The 14,673-nt window shown below is 42.2% G+C and overlaps 1 protein-coding gene across 1 annotated transcript in view; it reads left to right on the top strand.

Moving 5' to 3' along the window:
• GPR176 (G protein-coupled receptor 176) overlaps window positions 1-9,718 on the top strand; it is a 116,453-nt gene extending 106,735 nt beyond the window's left edge. Inside the window, exons 2-3 of the mRNA XM_069596020.1 lie at window positions 1,892-2,144; window positions 6,858-9,718. Coding sequence (XP_069452121.1) covers window positions 1,892-2,144; window positions 6,858-7,980 — 1,376 coding nt within the window. The 3' untranslated portion in view covers window positions 7,981-9,718. The remainder of the gene's footprint in view (window positions 1-1,891; window positions 2,145-6,857) is intronic.
• Window positions 9,719-14,673: the final 4,955 nt, after the last annotated feature.

Below are 14,673 nucleotides of genomic sequence, written 5' to 3'. Positions count from 1 at the left end.
ATGCATAGTAAGGTTTGGGAACTACTGACTTAGAACAGCCTCTTGTGATATTCCAAATACAGAAGGGTTATTTTATTGCAGGGACTTTTAGTTGTTATTTGTCCTTTTACAAATTCATTCATCTAAATATTTGTTGAATGCCTATTCTGTGCTAGGTATTGAACTAGGCAGTGGAATTGTAATAGTGAACAAGATTGACATTTTTTTTTTGTCCTCATGAAATGAAGGGAAAATGAATAAACAAATGAATAATTATGAAAGCTAAGAAGGCCACAGTATCATAACAGAGTATAGTGGAGGGAGGAACAGTGAATGTTTAAAATAAAAATATGGTTAGAGAAGGCTTCTCTGAGGAGGCAGCAATTGTACTAAGACCTGGATTAAAAGGAATCAATCAGACATACAAGAACCTTGTTGGGCAGTATAAAAGCTTGTACCCAGGTACTGAGACTGAATCAGCCTCGATGTGCTTCAAGAACAGAAAAAAAGAGTAGTGTGACTGTGCCCACCAAGCCAGGGGCAGCATGGTGTGAGATTAGGCAGGTTGGTCCCAGATTGTGTAGGCTCTGGAGGACAGTGGTTAGGCAGAACAGACTGAGAGGAGAGGTCTAGTCTGGGGCGTGAATGTGAGGGTCATTAATGTTTCAAAAGCAAGACATCTCAATGGATAATTTAACCTAGTAAGAGGCTGCAGAGAGAAGATGGGAAAGGGCCTGGTGAAGAAGACTAGGAGCCTCTAGGACCTGGGAGAGGTGGGAGGGTGGGAGAAACACAGGAGACTGTGGGCCTGTGGAAGCCACAGGAGGAGAACGCTTAGAGAGAGGCAAGTATGTTATAGATGCTAAAGACCTAGAGCAGTGTAGGCCTCTTCAGTGACCACCAGCTGCATGTGGCTGTGAAGCATTTGAAATGTGACTAATGTGAACTGAAAATATGTTTAAGTATAAAATAAAATGTACAGCATGCACACCTAAAATGAATATAATGTTATGTATTTATTATATTTCAATTTAAAAATGCATGCCAAATTTCAAAGATGTGATACAAAAATAAGAATGGAAATATTTCATTAGTACTTTTTAAAGTAGCAATGACATGTTGAAATGATATTGTTTAGCATAGATTGGGGTCAATAAAATACTCTACTAGAATTTTACCTGCTTCTTTTAAGTTTTAAAAAAACATGGCTAATAGAAAATTGTAAGCCACGTGTGTGTGTCTTTTGACCTGTTTCTGTGGCAGAGTTTGGTAACTGGAGGTCATTTGCAAGCTTTAACAGAGTAGACTGGCTGAGATTTAGCAATACCTAGCCAGTTGTTTTGGAGAAGGCAATGGCGACCCACTCGAGTACTCTTGCCTGGAAAATCCCATGGGTGGAGGAGCCTGGTAGGCTGCAGTCCATGGGGTTGCTAAGAGTTGGACACGACTGAGCGACTTCATTTTCACTCTTCACTTTCATGCATTGGAGAAGGACATGGCAACCCACTCCGGTGTTCTTGCCTGGAGAATCCCAGGGACGGGGGAGCCTGGTGGGCTGCCGTCCATGGGGTCACACAGAGTCGGACACGACTGAAGCGACTTAGCAGCAGCAGCAGCCAATTGTTTATACTCAGGTGAGACAGGATCATCATGATAATACTTATTATGCCTGAAATTAAATAACAAAACTCACCACTAAAAATTCTTCTAGATTTTTTGATATATCTGAAAGTGATTTAATAATTTCACATAAATTGATAATATAATATGGCCTTTAAGTTCTTTGAAATGACTCCCAAATGTGGTTTTTCAATCTTTTTTATTTTTTAACCTGCATTCTCCTTCTTTCCTTTCTGTCTTCTTTCTTTTTATCTAAAAATTCTTTTGTTTTTATTTTTGCCTATCTGGCCAGGAAACTTCATGGTGTTATGGTCGACTTGCCGCACAACCGTGTTCAAATCTGTCACCAACAGGTTCATTAAAAACCTGGCCTGCTCGGGGATTTGTGCCAGCCTGGTCTGCGTGCCCTTCGACATCATCCTCAGCACCAGTCCTCACTGTTGCTGGTGGATCTACACCATGCTCTTCTGCAGGGTCGTCAAGTTTTTGCACAAAGTCTTCTGCTCTGTGACTATCCTCAGCTTCCCTGCCATTGCCTTGGATAGGTAAGATTAAGGAGCCGGGGGCGTAGCTTTTTTTTAAGTGTACTGAAAAATTAGCATTGTGAAGCAAATGGTGAATAGCTGATGTTCCAAATATTGCTTGTGGTCAAGAGAAAGAGAATCAGTTGCTGAAACAGATGCCTCACAAAAGCCAGCAGCCCCGAAAAATGGGGCTGTTGAGAAAAGATGTGGTGTTGAGGAGGCTACATCATGAGGGTGCTGGGGCAGAGCTGGGGCATGATATAGTTTCAGTCTGGTTGGAATTGGCCATATTTGCTTTGCAATTTGCAGTAGATTGCTCATCAGATTGCTAACTCTGCAATTAGGGCCTTTTGATGATGGATGAAAACATTTCTGGAAGAACAAGAGAACAAACAATTCAGTAGTTATTTAACAAGTGATTAGACAGTCCAGTTGGACCTGTCCAGATAGCACCAGAAATTCCTTTGGAGGGTTTATTTCCAAGGTTTTATACTGTGATGGTGATTGCTTTCTCTTCCCATCACTTTTTAATGGATGTCCATTTGAAATAAATCTTACATCTTACATCCTAGCTATTGCTATTATACATAATTTGATCAAATTTATCACAGTGAAGTGTAAAGATCTCAGTAATCAACAACTTCCTGCCTTTGTTGTTGTTGTTGTTGTTGCTAGCACTTCATGAATAGAGTTGAGATAATAATACATTTTAGAGAACAGAATTAAATAGCACACAAGAACTGAAAAATATTTTGTGTCCACAAGAATGTTTGATTTCAAGATTTACAAAAAGGAGAAGTTGCTATGTGAAATGTGCTGATTCTTCTGACTTTATATCCTGTGATAAATTTAACTATGTTTTAGGTGAATTTAGAATTTTAATACTCTTTGTCTATTTTAAACATGCTTAAACCTTAATGACCTATTGAGGGTATAGACTGCAAAATCCATCTCTGGAGTCACTTCACCCTATCTGACTTGGAACCCAGATTTCATTAGCTGCCCAGTGTCAGCTGTATGACGGGACACAAAGTCATACAAAGCCTGCTGCATACTAGCAGAAATCATTGACTTTGTACTTAAAAGAGGGATCTTGGAGCCAGAAGTCTGATTTTAAGTCCTACCTCTGCTGTTTCCTTGCTGGTGGCTTTGGGCAAACCTCTCTGAGCCTCAGTTTCCTCAGGGGTAAAAAGAACTAAATGAACTATTTGAGGCCTGTGTTTAGATAGGCTGCACCGATATATATATATATATATATTTTTTTTTTTTTTCCTAGTCTTCTCTTCTGTTTGGCACATTCTTTCTCAGATAAATTGTCTGCAGTCCTTTTACCACTAGAGAGCCACTGCAGCTCTTTGACAGTTTCTCCTCTCAACTCACCATCCACAGGAGCAGACGAGGCAGGTGACAAAACCAAGTGACATGGACCAGTTTGGAGTTGTGTGTCTGCCTTCTTTTACATGGGGGTCATCACTCAACAGGCCCTTTACTACAGCACTGTATAAATTTAGGGTATATGGCATAATGGATTTTCTTACACATATTGTGAAATGGCTCACTAAAAATTTAGCTGGAGACTTCTCTGACAGGTCAAGTGGTTAAGACTTCACCTTCTGATGTAGGGGGTGTGGGTCCTGATCCCTAATCAGGGGGCTAAGATCCCACATGCCTCATGGCTGAAAAGTCAAAACATAAAACAGAGGTGGTACTGTAACAAACTCAATAAAGACTTTAAAAATGGTCCACATAAAAAATATTCTAAAAGAATGAGATAACATCCATCATCTCATATAGAAACATATCATTTTCCTGATGATGAGAACTGTTACAATCTACTCTTGTCTCTTAGAAACAGTTTTCTTTATCTTTGGCTGTGTTGGGTCTTCATTGCTGTTCAGGCTTTTCTCTAGCTGCGGAGCGCAGGGGCTGCTCGCCACTTGCCGCGTATGGGCTCCTCATGGCTGTGGCTTCTCTCGTTGCAGTTCCTGGTCTCTAGAGCATAGGCTCAGTAGCTGTGGCACACAAGCTTGGTTGCTCCACAGCCTGTGGGATCTTTCCAGATCAGGGATTGAACCCATGCCTTCTGCACTGGCAGGCAGATTTTTACCACTGAGCAACGAGGGAAGCCCCTTGACCTACTCTTCTAACGACTTACTTCATTCCTTTTTATTGCTGAATAATTTTCCATTGTATGCATATACCACAGTTTATTTATCTGTTTACTATGTACTTAAGGGACATTTGGGTTGTTGCCACTTTTTGGATCTTGTGAATAATGCTGCTATGAATCCTGAAGGTTTTTTAAGAATAGGATGCAACAAGAGTGGAGACACATCATTCAGGACATTGCTATTCCACCCAGAACAATAATCCCTGTGGATTATTTTTGAGCCTCTGGTTTTAGGCAAGAAAATACATAAATAATAAGAAATCCATATTATCTTTCCAGCAGAAAATCTACTGTATTTTTGCCATCATTTTAAAGTTTTTTTCCAGTGTATCTTTTACTTTATTTTTTTTATTGAATTATAGTTGATTTACAATGTTTCAGGTGTACAACAAAGTGATTCATATATATATGTATATATATGTATAAATATATATATAATCTTGCCAGATTCTTTTCCATTTTAGGTTATTACAAAATATTGAATATAGTTCCCTGTGCTGTATAGTAAGTCTTTATTTGTATTGTTTATCTATTTTATATATAGTATTGTGCATCTATTAATGGGCTTCCCAGGTAGTGCTAGTAGTAAAGAACCTGCCTGCCAGTGCAGGGGACATACAAGACTTGGGTTTGATCCCTGGGGCAGGAAGATCCCCTGAAATGGCAACCAACTCTAGTATTCTTGCCTGGAGAATCCCACGGACAGAGGAGCCTGGCAGGCTACAGTCCATAGGGTCGCAAAAAATTAGGCATGACTGAAACGGCTTAGCACATCTGTTAATATCAAATTCCTATTTTTTAAAAAAGGTAAGCAAGTTCTTTTAGTAGAAAAGCAAGGTTGGTAGTCCCTATTTCATTATTTAGTGATTACTCAAAAGCATAAGTGTGGTGTACATGAAGACAAAGGGACAACAGTCCTTTCCCTCACTTCTTTCTCAGATATTGGTTTCATGGCACCAAGTCAGCAAGTTAATTGGGAGGCCATGTGCACTTCTGCATCATTCTCTAGACACGTACACTCCAACAAAATGATGTATAGTGAACCTGTGTGCTCGTGTTGCATCCATTTCCTTACATATAATGGAATCAGAGATGATGGGAAACTGGGGTTCATTACATGTCTTTTAGCAAATGGGAATCAGAGAGAGTGGACATGTATTCATGTGTGGGTGTGGGACCATCATGTTGGATTTGTTAAATGATGAATAGAAAAGTTTATCTATATTCAGAGAGAAAAAATGGAGAGTGTGCGTGACTTACACATTTCTTTCTCTTCTCTTCCCCTCCCAGAAAGCGGTCTAGAATACATTTTACCGCGCTTCATCCATCTCTGGTCATCCATGGTCATGTGTGTGTGCATCGTCTCTTCCCCAGCTTGTCCCCTGCCAGACTCCACCACAGCACCACTTTCTCTTGACATTTTCCCAGGTGCTCCCCTTCCCCTGCCTCCTCTATGCATGCCTCCAGTAGGGCCATCTTCTCCTCAGTTACAATTGTTTGCTTACATGCCATTTCCCCCCATGTAGTTTAGAAACATTCTTGTGTATCCTTTCATCTTTGCAGCCCAGTGCCTGGCACAATATGTAGCACAAAGGTGGTGCTCAGAAATCCTAGTGGCAGGAAAGCACACATGCTCAGGTGGCCGCATGAGGGAATACATGTTAATAGGGTTGGAAGGCCGACTCCAGCGTTAGCTGACTGCACAGACGTGGGCTAAGGGTGAAAAAACTTCTGTATCTCTGAGGACTGGGCTACTGACTGCCCATTCAAGACAGATGTGGTTCTAGGGGTTTAACAAATTACTCAAAAAAAAAAGAAAAAAAAACCCAAAACAAATCAAATTACTCAGTTTCCCCAAGTCATAGGTGATATTGAAGCAAGGTGCTTTGGGAATTCTGATTAGGTGGTTATAGAATAATCAAGTCAAGCTTGAAGGAAAAAAATCTCTGATTTTAATAAAGATATAACTGTGCAGGTGTTTTAGACCTACTGATTGATCTTAGGGGTCCTGAGCGATTATCATGTAAAAAATGGCTACTGAGCCCACAAAATTTTTTCAGTGGAATTGATTTTGAAGGACTTTGTCAGAGTCTGTCCCTCACATTGGGTTCTTCTGCACCAGCAGCTGTAAATGCTAATGATACCCATGCACATATACTGCAGCATGAGTTTGCTTTGGATTTGTGTGCAAATTTCTCTCTCTTCATGGCTTTGAAAATTGCCCTTAAGCTCCTCTAGCCCATGTAAAATTATTTACAAACTACCCTTTACCCTTAAATTGAAAAAGAGTGCCTTCACAGCAGATGGAGATATCCTTTATATCGAGGGCACTCTTTGGGATTTAGTGCTGGTGGCAATAATTGTAAAGCTAACAATGAATTGTACGGCAAAGTCCTCAAAACTTAGGGTCTAGCTTCCAAATTCCCCTAGTGATCTCCTCTGTCTTACGCAGAAAGAAAGAACTCGACCCTTTCTTTCCTCTCTCCTACTTTTAGTAATATAAATTCCCCTAATTTAAAGTGTATCTTCTTCTGTGAAATGAATTTTGCTTGTGCATTTGGCAGGTACTACTCAGTCCTCTATCCGCTGGAGAGAAAAATATCTGATGCCAAGTCCCGAGAACTAGTGATATACATTTGGGCCCATGCAGTGGTGGCCAGTGTCCCTGTGTTTGCGGTGACCAATGTGGCCGACATCTACGCCATGTCAACCTGTACGGAAGTCTGGAGCAACTCTTTGGGCCACCTGGTTTACGTTCTGGTCTACAACATCACCACGGTCATCGTGCCTGTGGCTGTGGTGTTCTTCTTCTTAATACTGATACGCCGGGCCCTGAGTGCCAGCCAGAAGAAGAAGGTCATCATAGCAGCACTGCGGACCCCACAGAACACCATCTCTATCCCCTATGCCTCCCAGCGGGAGGCTGAGCTGCATGCTACGCTGCTGTCCATGGTGATGGTCTTCATCTTATGCAGCGTGCCCTACGCCACACTGGTCATCTACCAGACAGTGCTTAATGTCCCTGACACTTCCGTCTTCTTGCTGCTCACGGCCATTTGGCTGCCCAAAGTCTCTCTGCTGGCGAACCCTGTGCTTTTTCTTACTGTGAACAAATCTGTCCGCAAGTGCTTGGTAGGGACCTTGGTCCAACTGCACCACCGCTACAGCCGCCGAAACGTGGTGGGCACAGGGAGTGGGATGGCTGATGCCAGCCTGGAGCCCAGCATGCGCTCAGGCAGCCAACTCCTGGAGATGTTCCACATTGGGCAGCAGCAGATCTTCAAGCCCACGGAGGATGAGGAAGAGAGCGAAGCCAAGTACCCAGGCTCAGGGGCTCTCCAGGCCAAGGAGCTACTTCCCACCTGCCTGGAGGCAGAGCTGGGGCCACAGTTTGCAGCTCCCGCACCACCCCCAGGCACCGTGGACTCTATCTCCCAGGTAGCACCAGCAGTGTCTGTGGAATCTGAGACATTTCCTGACAAGTATTCCCTGCAGTTTGGCTTTGGGCCTTTTGAGTTGCCTCCCCAGTGGCTCTCAGAGACCCGAAACAGCAAGAAGAGGCTGCTTCCTCCCTTGGGTAACACCCCAGAAGAGCTGATCCAGACAAAGATGCCCAAGGTAGGCAGGGTAGAGCGGAAGATGAGCAGAAACAATAAAGTGAGCATCTTCCCAAAGGTGGATTCCTAGCATGGCTTGTGAATCCTTGGAAGCCACAGGTCTTTCCACATTCCTGCTCTTCTTTCACTGGGCCTGTGATTTGTATGATCTAATTGCAACTCAGCATGGGTTGACTCCTGCTCTGTGGGCCAAGTGCTTATGAATGAGAGGGAAATCTATATATAAAATCAAATGTCCTCTTTATTGAGGATGTGTATATCTATCTATCTATATATATGTTTATCTCAGTGATCCAAGTCCTTAGTAAAGTCCATGTTCCTCACTGTGGAGACAAAAGCTGGGTAGTGGGGAATGGGTCTTGGGTGGGAACTTCGTGTGCATTTTCTGAGGATATCTCAGTTTTGGGGCCCTGCAGAGAGTATACATAGAGGAGAGTGTCTATGGAGTGCCAAAGGGAGCAAGTACTCTAAGAGAAGCCCAAGATAATTATGGAGCCATGTGACCATAAAGAAAATGCCTATTAGACTGATTTTAAAATGTGAAAGAAGTGGAGAAGAAAGACTGAGAAGTACCCACACTCTGTAGGCTTTAATCTTCCCAGATGATCTTGTGAGAAAGATTCTATGCAGCAATCAGCAGGGGTAAAGGATATTGAAAATTATGATCTTGTGCCAACTTCTGGAATTAAAAATCATTTCAAAAGGCAAAGTTAGTATACATGGGGGCCTCTGGAAATGTCAAGCTAAAAATACCTGATTAGGAGAGGTGATTCTGTCCAAAAGAGTGGGGAAAGTTTGGTTCTCTTCCAAGGAAGACTCCAGATCCCAGGTGTTGCCAGTTTCATTTTCAGTCTGTTTGTGTGACTCCCTTCATTTTGGGCATAGAGGAGGAACAAAACAGAAGGAATTCATCATTGTGAAATGCCAAGGCAACACCTAGCCCAGCTAAGCTCTTGGCTTCCTGTTTCCCAACGAAGTTAAAGCAGGACCCAGACAGGGTAGGAGAGGGAGGACAATGTCCTCAACTGACCAGTTGCCTGGGGGCTCTCACAAGTGATTCGAGACCACTGAATTCAAAGTACAGGTGACTTCACTCTTAATGAGAGCAAATCAAGCACCAGCTCTGCTCTTTTCTGGTGGGTGTTTGTTCTTGTTCATTGTACCTAAGGGAGCCAATCCAGTGCCTTGAGCAAGGTTGAAGGGAGGGGGCATACTCAGTGGCAGGCAGCACATCCCAAAGGCAGTGGTCCTCGCAGATCTCCTTGAACCACACTGGCCCTTGTCCTTTGGAGGAAGGTCAGACTGTGTGCAGGGAATTTCTTTTTCCTGTCCTTTCCTGGGTGTGCTGTCTTGTGATTCCTGACTATGAACCCAAAGACCCTTCTCCCGAGGAGGGAGTGCCTTCCTCTTTGTGTTTGTCTCTTCTGTACATTGTGTGCTCACAGTGGAAACAGGGGCCTGCATGCCCTCTGTAACTCCTCACGTCCTGATGCTTCACCGTGTGGCCCTTCAAGCTTATCTTTCAAACATTCACAACTGTAACAGCTTTCATCAAGAAGGAACATAATCTGTCGGAAAACTGTGTCCACTTGAGAATAATCTGTCAAATGTAGCCACATTGATGTTCTGATAATGTATATGTACAACTTAGTAAGTTCTGGTGAGCCAGACTTTGGTAGATATTTCTTATGTATGTTTGAAGCAGTTGGTTGACATCTAACAGATCATGGCCAGGTGTATTTCTATACTCTTTGAAGAATTATGTTTTAATAAAAAAAATCAAAAAACAGTTTCTAAACTCAAAAAAAGCTGTATGAGTGATTTTTTCGCCCTCTTTCAAGTGGTGTACTATCTGAACCTCTCTCTTTCTGCATGATCTCAAGTCAAAGGTATTTATTTTTTTCCCAAAATGTAGATACAGCATTCTAGTAGCATTTTCGTATGGTGTTGCAACTTGAAAAATGAATTCCCAAAGAAGAAAGTGCAGTGTTTGAATAATGTCCCCAATCTGGTTTCCAAATAGAGTTGGTGGGTGGACTACTTAAACCTGTAGGTGGAGCTACACTGGGAAGAGTATAGTGCAGCTGTCATTACCCGCTATGGTTGGGACCATGGCCTTGAAGTCTGATGGTCAGTATTTGAATCCTGACTCTACCATTGACCCACCTTGTGATCTTCAGCAGGTGAGGTAACCTCCATGTATCTTGGTTTCCCCTCTGTAAAATGGGGAGGTAATAACTGTGTAGAAGCTGCTGTTGCCCTGACTCACATATTTCACCTCTAATTTTAGCCATGTCTGCAGTGGGCCATTGTTGGCTGCATCCATTTACCTTCCTGAGAGCCATCAAGGCCTTGCTCCTCTCCTTTCTGCCCTGGGAGAGCTCCCTAGCTCTGGGGGTTAACCCTTGACCAGTGGGTCATGGGCGTCAGTGGACAGATGCCCCTGCTTCCTGTCTTTCTGCTGCACAACTGTGGGAGGCATCTTTCTACTTCTCAAGAGGTCAAGCAGCTGGAGTCCCTATTGCCCACCATGGTGTCTGGTTAATGCAGCCTTTTGTTGACTCCTCTTCTTTCTCTGTGTGGCTTTCTCTATCCTCATTCATGCCCTCAAGGATTACCTCCCCCAAACCAACCACCCAAAGCCCTTATCTCAAGCTCTGTTTTCAGGGGAATCCAATAGTATACTTCACGGGGTAGCCCTGAGGACTAAATGGCATGGTCTGTTCAACACAGAGCCTGAAACAGAGTAAAACTGTATTAATAGTAGTGCTTCAGTTCAGTTCAGTCGCTCAGTTGTGTCCAATTCTTTGCGATCCCACGAATCGCAGCACACCAGGCCTCCCTGTCCATCACCAACTCCCGGAGTTCACTCAGACTCACGTCCATTGAGTCAGTGATGCCATCCAGCCATCTCATCCTCTGTTGTCCCATTCTCCTCCTGCCCCCAGTCGCTCCCAGCATCAGAGTCTTTTCCAATGAGTCAACTCTTCACATTAGGTGGCCAAAGTACTGGATTTTCAGCTTTAGCATCATTCCTTCCAAAGAACACCTAGGACTGATCTTTAGAATGGACTGGATGGATCTCCTTGCAGTCCAAGGGACTCTCAAGAGTCTTCTCCAACACCACAGTTCAAAAGCATGAATTCTTCAGCGCTCAGCTTTCTTCACAGTCTGACTCTCACATCCATACATGACCACTGGAAAAACCATAGCCTTGACTAGACGGACCTTTGTTGGCAAAGTAATGTCTCTGCTTTTTAACATGCTGTCTCGGTTGGTCATAACTTTCCTTCCGAGGAGCAAGCGTCTTTTAATTTCATGGCTGCAATCACCATCTGCAGTGATTTACCTGGCTACGTTAAAAACAGTGGTTGAGGTTTTTTTGCAGTGTTATTCAGAAAATGATACTAAACTGATGTTTTCACCAGTTACCCAACAATTATTTGTATTGATAATGATGATACTTTGAGGCCGTTGTGCATAGTCACTCAACCATGTCCGACTCTTTGCAGCCCCCTGGACTGTAGCCTGCATGAGGTTTTAGAAGCTAAAATATCTTTCCTGTTAGCTTCTGGCTTAACCAGTGTTTATTCCCATTTATGCCAAGGCAATAAGTTAGTTAATAGGCAGAATAAAGGCCTAGTGGCCTTCATAGAAGTCAAACTGTAATCTCCAGCATGGTGTTATGTGAATCTGTAATGGCTAATTATCTCCTGGGTTTGTAGGAGCCACTTAATTCCAAACTTAAATGAGTGAATGATATAATAAATGGATAAATAAGAGATACAGCACTTGGAGAAGTGGCTAAATCTCTCTGGGCAATGAGCTGAAGTAAGATTTTCTGTCAGAGTTATTGCTGGTTTTCATTGATTTCCTTGAAATGACTCATACAAGGGTTAAAGGCGTTGAATGCAAGGCTTTTGATCTACTTGTCTCTTCAAGACCTAAGCCTCTCTGTATATTCACTAGAGTGAGTGTAAATTCTAAATTTGGAAGGAAGTTCAATATTGAGAAATACAGCTCTAGGTATGTGTGTTGGGCATAAACAGTAATCCTTTTGTCCTCTGTATTGATCAGAACTTAGTGGTTAAATCCCTTTTTGCTCCCTTTTAAATTTCTTTCTATATGTGTATTCACTGCAACCTACAGACAGAAGGAAGGTAATATCCACACAAAGGAGGCGCTAGAATGACCAGTGGAGTACCTTTTAAGCCAACAGGTGAGGAAGAATATCACAGATGGGTTAATACTTGAAATATTAACCATATCACAGCAGTGCATCCAATTCCTCTACCCTCCTTACCTTGCTCAGCTCCTTCACATGTATTGCCTCAGGGAAGATCGGGTGAAGGCATTCATTACCTCAAAGGAAACCAAATAGCCTGTGAGTCCCTTTCTAGTTTTTGTATATCAAAGCCAAGCTCTTAGAAAAGCAGAGGGAACTCTTGGGATTAGCCTAATGGATATTTGGTCATGATTTTCAAGAGTTGGTGGGTGATCCTGGCATCTAGTGAGTAAAGGCCAGGGATGCTGCTAAACATCCTGTGATGCACAGGACAGCCCACCACTGCAAAGACTTACCTGGTCCAAAATATTAATAACACTGTGATTGAGGAACTTTCGGTTAGCCAAACACTGAGAAGCCTTGAATGAGCCAAACATCGGGAAAGCTTGGATTAGCCAAAGGTTTGAGATAGTTTGAGGAGGGAAAACCATCTCCCTTCAGTAGAAAAAAGCTTCCCTGGAATTGAGGATAGTAGAGAAGTCAGGGGTAAGTGATAAGATACAGACATCTGTACCTTCTGGATAAAGGGGTCCTTTTGCTGCCTCCCAGACAACGCCCCAAGAACATAGCAAAACAAAGAAAGATTTGCACAGTTGCAAGGGGACCTGTGTGTGCCTTGCTCTCCAGGTCCTGCATCCCTGTGGAGAGTTTGGTAGTGAGTCCAGGAGCCAGGGCTTCACTCAGGTATTTACATACAAGTCTGAAAGAGAAGCCCAAAGTTCAGAGGGATGGAAGGGATGGACTGCTGCCTTAAATGGGGCAAGGAATGACCACATAGGCAATGGCACAGAGGACAGAGGCTGTCTGCACTCGCATGCCCCACAGCGCCCACGGTGTCATGTGAGAGGGAAGGAAACCTCGCATGTCAGAGTCTATTATCCCAGGGTCTCAAGAGGAAAGTAAGCTGTAGCAAAATAATAAAGCAAACTATATATTTTCTCACACTTTGGGGGTGAGGGTGGGGGACTGAAGCAATTTGTATTTAAATCCTGAAGACAAAATGAGGTTTTAAGTTTCTTTTCAACTCTGAGATTTTATGCTTCTGTAGTATATTATTTGACATAGAAATAGATGGTTATAAAAATCTTTTCTAGTTTATTTTGACTTCCCTCTAACAAAATTGTCATTCTTGTTTGCATTTTCTTCGTGGTGGTTTTTATGGAGGAAACCTGGTGTAAACAGGTTTTATTTATATACTACTCCCCTAAAGTCCATGAAGAATTGGACTCCAGCCTTCTGCCTCTGGGCTCTTTCTCTGTGAGAAACATTTACTCTAAGTTCATGATCATTTAAAAGGCAAATGATACAAGGGATAATTTTCTTCTCAAACCCAGCTTTTGAAAGATAATATTAGGACTTTACCTGATTTTAAATATAGATGAAATAATGACTACAGGTCTAGAGAAACGAGAAAATTAGAATTACATCGAAAAAGAAAATTGTACCTAAAACTTTGTACAAGTTTTTCAGTGGTTAACTGGAAAGTTGACTTCGAGAAAGACTAATACATTCTGTCCTTGTGAAGACTGAACATATAAGAGTGCATTTATGTGAACACATCATAAGTTGGAGCAGATGCCTTCATCCATTTCCTAAACATCCAATTTCCTTCCTTCATAATGTCTGCTCTATCCCATCTCCAGGGGAGATCATGATTAGAGGAAACTTCTTGCTATATTTAAGACTAATCCATGTGTAAATATAAAAATACAAATTAACTTTATAAAGTGAGACCTACAAAAGTCTATTTAAAAAGCCTCTGAATTTTGCAATGCACCATCGGACTGAACAAAACAAAGAAACAAGAAATCGTATGCATCCTTAAAGAGAATTGAGAAAATGAGATTTAGGCCTTCAGGGTCAGAGTCGATGGCTTTTTGCTGATATGTCAAATGATGTCAATTTACTCAGATAATTCCTTTGGTTTGGCTGTATGAACTAGGCAATTGTAGGCTGTTCTGAATTACATTTTCCCCCCATATCTTCTCAATAACAAAGAAGAAATATTTCTTTTTCAAAACGATTTTTATTGGAGTATAGTTGATTTACAATGTTGTGTTAAGTTCTGCTGTACATCAAAGAGAATTACTTATACATATATCCACTCTTTCTAAGATTCTTTTCCTGTATGGTCATTACAAAGTATTGAGAAGAGTTCCCTGGCTTTTAGGGGCTTCTCTGGTGGCTCAGACAGTAAAGAATATGCATGCCTGCAATGCAGGAGACACTGGTTTGATCCCTGGGTTGGGAAGATCCCCTGGAGTAGGAAATGGCAACCCACTCCAGAGGAGCCTGGCGGACTACGGTCCATAGGCTTGCAAAGAGCTGGACACAACTAAGCGACGCTTTCACTTTCCCTAGCTTTTAGTTTTTATTGGAGTATAGTTGAAGGTGTATTTATTAAAGCACTTTTAAGAATTACTGCTTTTTAAGAGTAAGTTTGCTTCAGAATAATGCTAGTTTGCTTCAGAAATTAAT

The sequence above is a fragment of the Ovis canadensis genome, chromosome 7, assembly GCF_042477335.2.
Source record: "Ovis canadensis isolate MfBH-ARS-UI-01 breed Bighorn chromosome 7, ARS-UI_OviCan_v2, whole genome shotgun sequence".
NCBI classification, from domain to species: Eukaryota; Metazoa; Chordata; class Mammalia; order Artiodactyla; family Bovidae; genus Ovis; species Ovis canadensis.
This window is presented reverse-complemented; position numbering and strand designations above follow the sequence as displayed.